This window comes from Hydra vulgaris, chromosome 07 (assembly GCF_038396675.1).
Source record: "Hydra vulgaris chromosome 07, alternate assembly HydraT2T_AEP".
NCBI classification, from domain to species: domain Eukaryota; kingdom Metazoa; phylum Cnidaria; class Hydrozoa; order Anthoathecata; family Hydridae; genus Hydra; species Hydra vulgaris.
This window is the reverse complement of record NC_088926.1, coordinates 20,507,501-20,522,096: the sequence shown is the minus strand read 5'-3', so window position 1 is coordinate 20,522,096 and position 14,596 is coordinate 20,507,501. Positions and strand designations below refer to the sequence as shown.

At 29.9% G+C, this 14,596-nt stretch overlaps 1 protein-coding gene across 1 annotated transcript in view; it reads left to right on the top strand.

Moving 5' to 3' along the window:
• The window catches only part of LOC100206908 (guanine nucleotide exchange factor subunit RIC1), a 97,279-nt gene that overhangs the window by 49,356 nt on the left and 33,327 nt on the right, over positions 1-14,596 (top strand). The window contains exons 8-15 of the mRNA XM_065801324.1: positions 2,551-2,639; positions 2,723-2,867; positions 2,947-2,983; positions 5,277-5,408; positions 5,516-5,710; positions 5,845-5,955; positions 7,758-7,847; positions 8,114-8,282. Of these exons, the coding sequence (XP_065657396.1) occupies positions 2,551-2,639; positions 2,723-2,867; positions 2,947-2,983; positions 5,277-5,408; positions 5,516-5,710; positions 5,845-5,955; positions 7,758-7,847; positions 8,114-8,282 (968 nt within the window). The remainder of the gene's footprint in view (positions 1-2,550; positions 2,640-2,722; positions 2,868-2,946; positions 2,984-5,276; positions 5,409-5,515; positions 5,711-5,844; positions 5,956-7,757; positions 7,848-8,113; positions 8,283-14,596) is intronic.

Genomic DNA, 14,596 nt, shown 5'->3' with positions numbered 1-14,596 from the left:
AACTAAGTGTTCACCCCAACAAGACATCTTTTCTCCTTTTTTTTCCAGATTCATATTTCCCGTAAAATTCCTGACAAAAATGAACTCTCCATACTTTTAAAGTTTGATAAAAACAAGAAGAAAAAAAACAACACACTTTACCATAACATTCTTTGTCTAAAATATGAAAAAAGTGCCTGATTTTTGTAAAAATACCCTTCACAAAAACCTCTTTGTTTATTTTTATAACTTTTTGAACCAAATATTCAATTTTCTTAAAACTCAACATAATAATTATTGTGTTAATCAAAAATTTTAGTAAAAAAATTTTTTTTTTTAATTATAGTTGTCATATAAAAACTCCTTTTCTGTGTTTATTTTTATAACTTTTTGAACCAAGTATTCAATTTTTTTTAAACTCAACATAACAATTATTGAGTTATTAAAAAATTTTTCTAAATTATAGTTTACCCTGTTAATATTTTAGTCATTTTTCCATTCAAAACAACGCTGACCCACACAGCAAGGCATTATTTTATAAAATTTTTTTTGCAGATTCGAAGTCCCCATAAAAATCTTCACCAAAGTAACCCTGATAATTTTGAAATTGCAAAAAAAAAAAAAATTGACACACCCTATTGTGTCAATTTTTTAAAGAAACAGCATTAAGAGAAATGTATAAGGTTTTTTAAATATTATTGTTAACATTTTTTGTTTTTTGTTTGGGAGGTTGAGATTCTAAGCATAATGAATAAATAAAAGGAACTATTTTGTTAACTAAAAGGTTGTTATCTGGCCGCATGCCTTATATGATCACTAGGTACCAGCAATTTTTGGTATTAAGTTGTTTCAAGCTGGAGTAGATAATTTATAAGTAAATAAAAGTTGACTTAAAAATAAAACATCTTATTTGAAAAATCAACATTAATAAACAGCTAAATAAACACCATTTTTTGTAGAATTACAAAGAAATGTCATTAAAAATAAGTAAATGTAAACAAAACTAACACATTTCAGCGGTTTATTAATTTTTTCTGCATTAAGTTAAAGTTTTTAAGCTAAAAAGATGAATGTTTTTTTTTCTAACTTAAAAATAATATCTGAAATTTTTTTTGTGAACTATTGTCTAAACCCAAATAAGTTGCAACATTTAAAATCATGATTTTTATAAATGATTTATTACATAAATTTATCTAATTATATGGCTTTTATGTAAAACTACTCATTTTTGCAGGATCCAAATATGTCTAAAAAATTACGAGTTGAAAAATAAATTATTTACATTTCATTATAAATGAAAATACACCAACATTTGTTTTAAGGATTCATTAATTTTACTCTCACTCCAGTTTATGTTTCATAAAGAATTCTATATAAATAAATTAAATTAAAATAAGATAGAATCAGGAAGACCTGCAAATTTTAAATTTTCCACATTATAGTTTTATAGTCAAATAAAGGTACTCCTGCTTGAAGCAATTGATTTTCTAAAAGTTAAAATTGCTGGTGTCTAATGACTACGCACACAATTTTTTTTGACAGCTTGGCCACAGTTTTTCGCATATATTGATGATTTTCGTGTTATAAAAAATATGCTGAAAAAACTAAACTAGAAAGTTAAGATTGAGAAAATTAAAAATAAACAGTAAAACTGAAAAGAGAAAGAAGCTTAACAAATAATAAAGTAAAAAAAGGATAAAAAAGAGAAATTTTTTTAAATTTAGAAGTGTCTCAATTAATAGTTCAAACTTAATTAATTGAATTTAACAGAGTTTCAGTTAATAGTCGATGTTGCGCCTAGGTTGATAAATTGTGTCATTTATGAGGCGCAATAGTTATACCGGCATTGGATGATGGTTCAAATCTACTAACAGTCTATTTTTTTGTTGTTATTTTATTTACTTTGTAGACATTAAGAAGTATCAAAGTTTCACATTTTTAAATAATTAAGTTTCAAAGTAATTAAGCTTGGATTAAATAACTTTGAAACTTCAATTTTTTCTAAATTCTTTGTAATGAAACATTTTTAAATTAAAATAAAAACATATTAATTTTGTGCTTTTATTTTTTCTGGTTTATTTTTTATTCATTTTATCATTTGTTAAGATTTTTAATTTTTTTAAATTTAGTTTTGTATTTTTTTTTTTAGTTTTTTATTTCTTATTTCTTATTTCTTATTCTAGTTTATAGTTTGTTTATTTTTAATTTTAGTTTAAGTTTACATTTGTTTATTCAGCACATTTCTAACTTAAAACATGCATGGAGCTGTGTTGTCAAAACAAAATATTATATGAGTGGTCATATAAGGTGTGCTACCATATGCGTCTGAGAAGACTTGTATATGCAACATAATAAAACATTATTTTTTCCCATATGATCTATTAAACAGCTTTAATCTCAAAGTATTTTGTTAATCAAATGCAAAATAAATTGAAGAAATTTATTTTGTTTTTGATTATTTAAGATTGTTTTCAAATGCAAAATAAATTGAAGAAAATTATTTTTGCATTTGAAAACAATCTGTTTTCTTAATTTTAATGCAATATTGGTCAATTTTTTTATTTATTGCAGTGGCCAAGCAACAGCTTATTGTTTTGATGATCTTACAGGAGGGCTTGTGGTATCTCACAGCTATGTACTATCAAAAAAAGATTATCCTGGTATTTTTTTTTACTTTAATTTTTTTATTTGATAAAACATTATAATAGATAAATTTTATTCAATTGTTTGATTTTATATTTAGATAAAGGTGCTAGTGCTGGAAGTATTGTTGAAATGCGATGGACACCTGATGGTAGTGCCCTTGCTACCATTTGGTCAAAACATGGGGTTGCAGTGTGGAGCGTTTTTGGTGCCTTACTAATGTGTGTGCAACATGCTGAGCAAGGGTAATGATATTTAATAGGTTATCTTAAGTTTAATTTTTTTTTTTTCAAGTTTAAAATTTTTTTTTTGTGTCATTTTTAGTGACATATTTTGTCATGCATTGAATCTTGCAGATATGGTAATTTTTTATTTATTGTTTATTGGTTGTTTTTTTTAAAAACTTATTATAACTAGGTAATTTTGTTCCAGGTACTCGGATTGCACCTAGGGACCTTGTATTTCAGCCTCTTTTTTTTTGGGTAACTATAACCAACCATTTCTTTTAGTAGGTAACCACCCAGACTAGATAAATAGACTAATAGGTAACCAGCACAAGAAACCTTAGCAATATGCAATCATAAAAAGAACACCCTTAGCAATATGCAATCATAAAAAGAACAAAAACAAACAGCCTTTTATGTGGTCTCATCAAGCCGCACCAAAAGCACTAACAGAAACACCATCCATCCCTAAGATGGCACTGTTAATACCTTGGATTTTGTACAGCTGTTGATGAAATCAGCCTCTCTGACAGCGATTACAGAGTTTGGGAAACCTTGCTACCAGCCACTCTCAAACTTATTAATCTAAGTAATATAGCTGTATATACCCTCATTAGCCTCTAATAAGGAGACATATGCAAAAGTCTGTAAACCCTCCAAGACTTTTTTCAACTAAGCTCATGTTTTTATAATAACCTAAAAAGAAGTATAAGATTTAGTGTAATATTTTAATGATTCTTTATTTTAAGAAGTCAAAAAAATATATATACTTTTTTAGTCAACTATTGTTCAATAAAGAATAAACTGTGTAATGATGTAATTCACTGAAGAAAAGATTCTTATTTGAATGTTATTTTTTTCATGAAAACATATCAATTTTATAAAGTATTATTTGTTAAACATTAAGTAAAGATGAAAAATATATTTCAAAGGCAATTTAGTTTTCTAGAATCTTGAGAATCCATTAAACCAAGATCAACATTAAAACTGAAAGTAATGTTATTTTATTTTCTGTTAGATAATGTATATTTTATGACATAAAAACTAGTTATCAGTGAAATATATTAACAATTTTAAACTTAAAGAACAACTTTCTGTAGGAATCAGGCAAAGCAAAATAAGTGACTCTCTTCAAATTTTTGGTATGTTGAATTTTTAGTATGTTTAAATTTCTAAAAAAAATTTTTATTATTTTTAGGTTCTCTAGATATTGGACTTTAAACATTCTAGATATTGGACTTTTAGGAGAGTTTTTTTGGAATATTGACCAATAAACAGAACAAACTATATACTTTCAATTTCACTTGGTTTTTATTGGTGTTTATTGGCTACTTTAGAACTAAAAATAGAATAAAATTAAATACCCATATGGAAAATAATTTTTAGAAGATGTTCATAAGTGTCACACTTTACAAGAATGGAGATGAGGGAGGGAGGGGGGGGGGGGGTTATGTATAGATTTTTTTTTGAACATTTTTATGTTCTTTATGTTCTAGGAGACAGGGTCTAGTTGGCAGCAGGGATAAGTTGACAAACTGCATTTATTTTCAGAACTTTTCATCAGAAATGACAAAAATTACATAGAATCTTCCTAATTTACCATTCTATCATTCACTATAGTATTGTTAGGATTTGCGCATGCGCATGAGAGATATTGGGATTTATGTGTTTTTTGCGCAAAAATGTAACTTTTGGAACACCGTTACCTAAATTCATACTCTTTAAGACTGCGCTTTAATATTTACAAAAATTTTTGTCGATAGGGCTACAGACGTCAAAGAATAAAAACAGAGGCGACTAGCCGGTCTCCCCTACCCTTTGAAAAGTATATAGTTTGTTCTATTTTTAAGTTTAAAAATATTTTTGACACCATTTGATCAATATTCCTCGAAATTTGTCAAATTTTCATGTCCAATATCTAAAGAATCAAAACAAAATTTGGAATAATGCTTTTAGTAGGAATAGTAAGAACATATCAATTTTAGTGGAGTTCACTGTTAAAAATTGGGTTTTTGTCTGATTCTTACAGAAAGTTGCAGTTAAGTAGTAAACTTACACAATTTTATAAATAGAAAACCAGGTCATTGTGATTTTAATGACATTAAAAAATGACAGTAAAACGTTTTTAACTGAACAATTTATTTTGTTTTTTTTCTTTTTGCAATTCCAAAATTTAAAGATACATTTACTTGATGGAAGAAAAAATCAGTTTGTATTTTTGTTAAACTTTTAAAATATTTTCTGTGTTGTTTGTTGACATCTAACAAATTTATTGCTTAAAATAAGAAACAATTGCTATTTTAAAAAATTTGCGTGCGGTTCAGCTTGCATGTCATTTTTATGTATAAACAGGAACAAAAGTATCAAGTTATAGGGAAGATTGGGAAGTTATAGGGAAGATTGAACTTAACTCGTTTGTTTTTGTTTTAGGACTGGGGTACTGAAGGTTATGAGCTTCTACTTATTCCAGAGCACTGTAATAACAAAAATGATCAGTTTATGGCCGGCGACATCATGGAACTTAAGTTTGTTAAAAGTGCTGTTTCTGTTAATCCTTGCATGGTACGATGGTTTTATGTTAAAATTTATATTACTAGGATAATAAGTACATTATTTACCAACTTTGGTACCAGTTATTGTATACAACATATAATAAAAATTCCTTTTAGTCGAATCGTCAACATTTAATTCTGCAAGGTAAAGATAGCGTTTATTTAAATCTTGGTGATGCCATGCTTCAATCAAATGAAAGTAGTATATTTGATTCAAACTGTTCTACTTCTCGTACTATGCATTTTGGAAATAAGCATTGGCAAACGTTTCAGTTACCACAGAGTTATTTAGCATCTAATGCACCTATTAGAGTAATTATTTTTCACTTTTTTTAACTACTATTACTAATTTTTTTTTGAAAAGCTGTTTCAGAGTGCTTTCACAAAAACTTAAATTAGACGAGGGGTTTTTTTTTATTATGTTTTTCATCTACTTTTTTTTTTAGTATGTTGTAGTTGATGGCAGAGCAAAATACATTGCAGTAGCTGGGACACATGGCTATGCACACTTTTCACTTGGAAGAAGAAAATGGAAATTATTTGGAAATGAAACTCAAGTATCGTTTTTTTTTTTTTCCTGATCTTTTGAATTTATATTGGCTATAAATTGTAATATATTCAATTGTAAATTATTCAACTCTAGCGAAAACCTCCGATTATAATTAGGCCAGTTATAATTAGATTCTTTAGCTATGATTTTAATTTTTAGCAAAATTTAGTTTTTCAATGTTTTTGAGTGCATTTCTAATTTAACAATTTGTTTGCCTTAGTGCTGTAAACTTCCACAGATTGTTAATTTTGTTGGTGTCATCAGTAATATGTAGCTATGTTATTTTTAGTAGTATTGTTATTATATGCAATGGTGACAGCCATATACATGTGGTAGATGCAGAATGATTGCCCCACTTTTATTTTATATATCTATTGATATATACATATATGTATTAATCTTATTTAAGTTAAAAATATAAAACTTTTTATAGAACTTCAGGTTTCATGCCATTTATCAATCATTTGACCATATTATTTAAAAAACACAAAAATACAAAGTTAGCAATCTATAAAGATTTAATGTCAGTGATCAGATGAGAGCTGGTTTGACAAATTCTTTTGAAGTGTAATGTTATAATTTTATAATGAAAATATTTTGATTATCATCATGGTTAAATGCAATTGTTAAATATTTTTATTCATTAAATCAAAGGTTACCCTTTTTTAAGATATAAGGTTGAGATTGGGCGGAATGTCAGAAGATGTTTGTAAGATTGACATTTTTTATTTGTCCTGCCTAATTATTAGCCTAGTATATGAATATTTAAGTTTTCTTTAAGAATTCATAAGAAAGCTCATTGTTGTTTTTGTCCCTCCTCTTCCTCTTCTTTTTCTGCCTTCTCATCACCATCATTGTCGTCATCATCATGATCATCTTTTAGTCTGTTAGGGCTTTCAAAGGTTTTATTCTTCTCATAATGCTGTTTCTCAAACATTATCTTTTCATTCATGTCTATAATGCATTCACTTAAGGTTTTTTTTAGGTTTTCCTACTTCTGCCAGTACCTTTCTTGCCTGAAACTGTTAACTCTCTACAAATTGATACCCAATTGTCTGAATCAATATGCTTTACATGTCCAAACTATCTTGATTTTCCCTGATGCATCCTTTTAAGTACACTCACTATTTCAAATCTGTCTATAATAGATAGACAGATGAATGGACAGATGAAAATAAATAATTTAATTAAAATAAAAAAGTAAACATAATTTTGAAAAAAAAAAGTAAACATAATTTTAATAATTATTATAATTAAGTTATGTTGTAATTTTTTTATATTTATTTGTAACATAATTTTTATAACATTATAGATAGACAGATAAAAGAACAGATGAAAAATCAATTTATGTTTATAAATTTTTTTAACATATATCAATGTGTTTTTGTTTTTTTGAAAAAAACTTCTGATTAAAAGTGTGCATTTTTTAACTTAAAGTGTGAAAAATGTAAAAGCATTGAATGACCCACAAAAAGCATTTAGATTTTAAAGGCAATAGTTCCCATTAGCGCCTGCTTCAGTACATTGACTGAAAGTTTAGTAGATAGTACGTACTTTTGAAAGAAAAAAAATAGAAAACGAGAAAATAAAAATAGTTATATTCATTATTTTCCCTTTTCTTAAAAGTTAAAGTTGGCACCTAAAACTATCAAAAGTATACAGAAATGCCAAACTTATTCTGCAATCTTAGGCTCTAATAAATTATACCACATTTTTATTTTTTTGTTTTTATTAAAAAAATTTAGTATTGAAGAGAAAAAAAATTTCAAATCTTTTTTTTTTTTTTATGCCTTTTACTCAATTATTTAGGAACATAATATTACCTGTCGTGGAGGTATGGCTTGGTGGAACAATTTCCTTGTTGTAGGATGTTTTAACTTCTATGACTCTGTAGATGAAGTATGTTATTTATTAATTGTGTTATAAGTGACGTATATTAATGGTAAAATAAAAAAGTAAACATAGTTTTAATAAGTTATTACAATATTTAAGTTATGTTGTAATTTTTTTATATTTATTTGTAACATAATTTTTATAACATTACATCATACTTTATATATATATTTTTTAGTTAGTAATATGTTATATTAGTTTGTTTAAACAAATGAAATTTTTTGAAATAATTGATTTAAAAAAAAAATTAATCTGAAACAAACTCGTGTTAGATTCGTATACATAATCAAAGCTCAAACCTTGATTTGGTTCATTGTGTTCGATACACGGTCACCTCTCCAATATTTCTAATTAATATGTACAATAATACTTTGCTTGTCTACTGTTCTGATTGCACTGTCAAATTTTATGAGCTTTCTACTACAAACAGTGATAATAATGGTATGTGTGACTAAATCTTTTTTCAATTTACATAAATTTGAAGAGATTTTTTTGTAAAATAAAAAAATATTGTTTTATTTAAAAGAACATAACAAAAATCAGTTACATTAAAACTTTTTTTTATATGTTCTAAATATATGTTTTTATATTTTTCATATATATATAATATATTTTTACCAAAATGTAATGAAAGACTTCATACTAACAACAAGTAGTTTAGAGGTAACTGAAAACAAAATTAAGTTTTTTTTCATTTTTTAGGCAAATAAAAAATATTTCTTTATGTTCATACTTAGTTATTTTGAAGATAATAGGTCATCAGTATATTTAATGTTAGTTGTGATTGTTGTTGTTTTAAATGGTGAAGACGAACAAAGTAAAATTTTAAATCTTTTTTTTTTTTTTTTTTTTTTAAAAATCTTCGCTTCCAACAAGGCTGCAAGCAGCCACTAATTAAAGTTGGAAGTTACTGTAAGAGAAAAGATGAAGATTGTAGAGCAAGATAACGATTGACGGACGACTTAAAAGATTGCAAATTATATGAATCAGGAAAGCAAGATGAAGGAAGCGAATTCCAAAGAACTGATGTTCGAGGAAAAAAACTAGACGAATAAGCGTTTTTGGAGCACTTAGGAACAGTCACAGAAAAAGGATAACACTTAATTGAATGACGAGTAACACGAGAATGAATTTTAGTAGATGGCACAAGAGACGCTAGCTCTTTAGAGCAGTGTCCATTATAGTATTTGTAGAAAAGAGAAAGAGAAGCAACATTACGACGATGTGATAACGGTTGAAGGTTGGCTGCAAGAGCAGGTCCAACTATGTTTACAATGCGTTTTTGAACCCTGTCTAAAAGAGAAAGGGCATCATTAGAAGATCCGCCCCAGATATGGCAACAGTATTCCATACAAGGCCGGATTTGAGATTTATAGAGATAGAGAATAGAATCCAGAGTAAGAAAGTGGCGAGCTCGATAAAGAGATGCAACCTTAGCAGATGCTAATTTTGCAACCGATTTGATATATGGTTTCCAAGAAAGATTGGAAGTAAGAGTTAATCCTAGAAGATGAAGAGTAGGTGACTCATCGAGTACATCACCGTTCATAAATATAGGAAGATCTAAATTATTGCGATAACGATTGGCTGAAAAAAATTGAGTTTTATCTGAATTAAAGTTCACCAGCCACTGTGAGCCCCATGCTGTAGCGGAAGTGAGATCCTTTTCAAGCTCAAATGCCCCCTCCAAGCAATCAGAGGGTGTTGGTTTCTTATCACGACAAGAAAAAATGGTAGTATCATCAGCAAACAATGCCACCTTAGATGTGAGAATATTTGGAAGATCGTTAATGTAAATTAAAAAGAGTATAGGGCCGAGGATAGAACCTTGAGGAACCCCTGAAGTTACAGAATAAGAAGAAGAGTGTTGTCCATCGAGGACAACTTTTATGCTACGATTGAAAAGGAAGGATTCAATGATCTTGAAGATGTTGCCGGATACACCATAAGAAGAAAGCTTATGGAGAAGACCAGCATGCCAAACTTTATCAAACGCTTTTGAAATGTCAAGAGCGATGGCCTTAACCTCTCCACCTTCATCTAATGCACGATAGAACCTGTCAGTTATTACTGTTAGCAAATCAGCTGTAGAACGAGAAGATCGAAATCCATATTGATGGTCGGAAAGTAAGTTATTAGATTCAAGATGAGAAATTAAGTGTTTGTTAATTAAAGATTCAAAAACCTTGCTTATGATAGGAAGAAGACTTATGGGACGGTAGTTAGATGAATCGGATCGCTCTCCAGAATTTTTGAAGATAGGGATAACAGATGCGGCTTTCCAGCAGGCTGGAAAACAAGACTCTGATAAGCACTTGTTGAATAGTTTTGAGAGTATAGACGACAGCTCCGGAGAACACTTCTGCAAGACAATAACAGGTATGTTGTCTGGGCCACAAGCTGTAGAAGAGTCTAAGTAGGAAATCACTTTAGATACAGATGCTGGAGTGATATGAATGTCAAGCAATGGATCAACCTGTTTGTTGGCAATATCAGGTAGAACGCAATTAGTGGAATCAAGAGATGATATTGATGAAAAGTTTTTAGCAAACAGTTCGGCTTTGTCTTTAGGTGAGGTGACAAAGTCTGAACCATACAAGAGAGGTGGAATTATAGATTTGCCCTTATTATTGATATTATTAAAGATTCTCCAGAAGTCACGAGAGCCTAATTTTTGAGATGAGATACGAGATTTCATGACCTGAGAATAGCGGGTTTTGGCGTTAGACAAAACCTTTTTACAGTTGTTTCTAGCAGTAATAAACAGACGTCTGTTTTCTGGAGAATTGTTTTGCTGATAGATATGGAAGTAATGGTTTCGATTGGCAATCGCAGCAGCACAGTGTGAGGAAAACCATGGAGGAGAGTGAGGCTTGACCTGGAATCGTCGAGAGGGAATAAAAGATTCCATGCCAGCCTGAATCCACGAAGTTATGTAAGAAGCACATTTGTCGACAGGAAGTTGAAAGATTTCTACCCAAGGGCCATCACGAAGAAAGTCACGGAAAGAATCCCAGTCAGCTTTACTGTAGTTGAAAGAGGTTCGGTAATAGGGGGATTCAGGTGATGAAGAAGAATGAGATATTAGTTTTAGAGAGATCAAACTGTGATCAGAAGAACCTAAGGGTGAATGCGGAGAAACTGAGCACTGACTAGGATCAGAAACAAGACATAAGTCGAGTAGAGAAGGTAAATGATTTGGGTTGTCAGGAAAGCGAGTTGGAAAGTTGACTATTTGAGTTAGGGATTGAGAAAGGCAAAAGTTGTGGGCTTTAATGCCTGCAGAATCACTGACACTAGAGCCAAGCCATTCAGAGTGGTGAGCATTAAAGTCACCGACAACAACTATATTAGCTGATGGATAAAGAGAGAGGGCTTGGTCAATATGATCAGAAATAACATCAAAAAGACTGCAGTCTTGAGATGAAGGAGAGCGATATAGAACAAAGAGAAAGGCAATAGAGTGAAGTGGTGCTAAACGAAAGCACATGAAAGAATAGTCTGTGGATTCAAACCTAGTTTCACGACAAACAGGTGAATTCTTACGAATGTAAATGCCCAGGCCAAGCATGTGACTATTGGAGTCTTTACGAATCAGAGGAAGATAACCATCAACACTAAGATCACAAGATGAGACAGCCGAACTCAAATTAGTCTCACAAAGAGCAAGTAGGTCTGGTGAACTTTGCAAGAGATAAGACTCAACAGAAGAAAAGTTACTTCGAAGACCACGAATATTAGTGAATGATAGGTTTAGAGAACTTGGTGATGATGATGGTTTTTTGTGTTTTATAGTTTTTGGTACTTTATTCATTTTTAAATTAGATTGAAGAACTTGACTCAAAGCATAGATAGTACTCAGAACACCGTTTAATAGCCCAAGCGATTGCCTCATTACTACTAATAAACCCTAAGCCGTAACAAAGGGCTCCAAATGTGGCCTCCGCAATGCACACCAAAAGTACAAACAGGGACACCATCCATGCGCAACATGGCACTGTTAGTACTTTGATATTTTTCAGCTGTTGATGGAATCAGCCTCTCTGAGAGCTACCACAGAGTTCGGGAAACCTGACTACCAGCCGGCCTCAGAACCATAAAACTGAGTTTTAGAGCTGTACCCTCATAAGGAGATAATAGAATGAGTTGCTTAGTCATAAAAACAGTGACACAAGCAAACCCATGCATTGAGTCAAGAAGATCCAGCATTCAACATCCTAAACTGGAAACAATGTATTAAAAATACATCTGCGCCAGCCTAATAGATGAAGAAGGGGTGCGAGGCTGGTCAACAGATAGAATCTGTTTACCCCTTAAGTCTTTGCCTAGGAGGCCTTCTACAAGACAGTAGCTGGGTGCATTTAACATCTGCCCAAGATGAGTATTTTTATCGAGACACCATCTCTAGCCTTTACTCAACCAAGAGCCCCAAGGCAGGGGGTGTTTTAAATCGGAGTTGGCATCTCCTAGCCTTTGCCTAAAAAGGCATATCCTACAAGGCAGCAGGACATGAAGCAGATTGTACTGGGTTACATGTTACCAGTAGCAGGATAACCTGATCTGACAAATCTTGAAATTAAATCAAAAGTTGAACTGTTAGGAGAATTGTTTAATTAAAATTCTTCTAAATTATAAAGATAATCGTAAATTATCAATATGATAATAGTAAATCAAGTTCATCATGTTGTAATGTATCTTTTAACTATGGTAATCAAAAACAATATAAAAAAGAAAGAGCTTTCAATCATTAAAACTCACGAAAAGAAATTATGTTTATGATGTTTAAAAGGAACATTTTGATGTTCCTTTTAAACATCAAAATGTTATTCAAAATCTATCCTCATATACATTACAACATGATGAACTCGATTTACTAAACAATGGTCTTAGTTTTGCTTTTCCACCAGCGTTTATCAAAAAGACGGATGTATTTGCTCAATTTGATTGTATTTTGCAATTTCTTAATAATCAACTGAAAAACAACAATTCAAAACCTCAACTTAAAAGTGAACTTTCCCACTTGGATAACAACTACGTATATAAATACACTCCATCTGAAAATTGTCTAAGAAAACATAAAATATTAAAAAGACTTCAGAATAATGATAACATTGTTATTACACGAACAGACAAAGGAAATGGTATAATTGTTCTTAATAAAATTGATTATATAAATTCATTACATAATATTATAAGTAATAAAACTAAGTTTAAAGAATTAAAAGAGGGTCTAACTATAAAAAGAGAAATATCTTTACAAGGGTATCTTAGAAAACTTTATAAGCTTAAATGTTTTGAAAAAGACATTTACACTAAAATCTACCCTGTAGGATCTTAACCTGCAAGAATTTACGCGTTACCTAAGATGCACAAAGTTAGTAAAGGTAGTTCTCTTCCAACATTTCGACCTATCATCTCAACAATTGGAACATATAACTACAATCTTGCCAAACATCTCTCTCATTTATTGTCTCCATATTTACCTAAACAATTTTGCACACAGACTCATTTTCTTTTGTTGAAGAATTAAAACAAGTTGATGTAACTAATAAATTTATCGTTTCATATGATGTTGAAAGTTTGTTCACGAATATTTCACTTAAAGAAACCTTCAACATTGCAACTGATTTATTTTTTAAAGACAAAACTAACTCAAAACGTTTTTCAAAAATTGGCTTTAAAAAATTACTTCAGATTTCCACATCTGGTTCACATTTTCTATTTGGCGGAAAATATTACGATCAAACAGATGGTGTTGTTATGGGTTCTTCTTTAGCGCCCATCTTAGCTAATATTTTCGTCGGATATCATGAACAAACATGGGTCAATAATCCTTTACAGCACCATTTTTTATAAACGGTATGTGAATGACATAATTGCTATTTTTAATTCTGAATACGAAGCTCAAGAATTTTTCAAACACCTCAATAGACAACATAAAAATCTGAAATTTACTATGGAAAAAGAACAAGATAACCAGATTTCTTTTTTAGATGTACTTAATAAAAAATCCAATTCGTTTTCCACTTCAGTTTATCACAAAAAAACATATACAGGTCTTATACAAAAATTTTTTAGTTTTATTCCCTCTTGCTACAAATTTGGACTTGTTCGTTGTTTGATTGATCGTACGTTTAAAATTAATAATTCTTGGGTTGGTTTTGATAAAAATATTAAGAATCTATCATTAGTTTTACAAAATAATAAATTTTCACAAAAAATTATTGACTATGAAATTAAATCCTATATTGATAAGAAAATGAATCCATCTGTGTCTAACATTGTTAATAGCTTAAATATAAGATACTTTAAGCTTCCATATATTGGAATGTACTCGAATTACACTAAAAGGAAAATTTCAAAAATTGTTCATAAATATTGCAAGGATGTCCTAATAAAATTAATTTTCACTATTAAATACAAGATTGTTTTTGCTTAAAAGAACCACTTCCTAAACTGCTTAAATCTCATGTTGTCTATAAATTTTCTTGCGCTGGCTGTAATGCCAGTTATATTGGAGAAACCTCCAGACACTTGGCAACTAGAATAAATGAGCACCTTAAAAGTGATAAACAATCTCATATATTTTAAACACTTAAATTTATCTCTTAATTGCAAAAATTTGGCTAACTGTGATTCTTTTGAGATTTTGGATAATGCCCCAACCAAACACAAATTAAAGATAAAAGAAGCCCTCCACATTAAATGGGAAAGTCCCTCACTTAATAAACAAACTTTACATTATACTATAAACT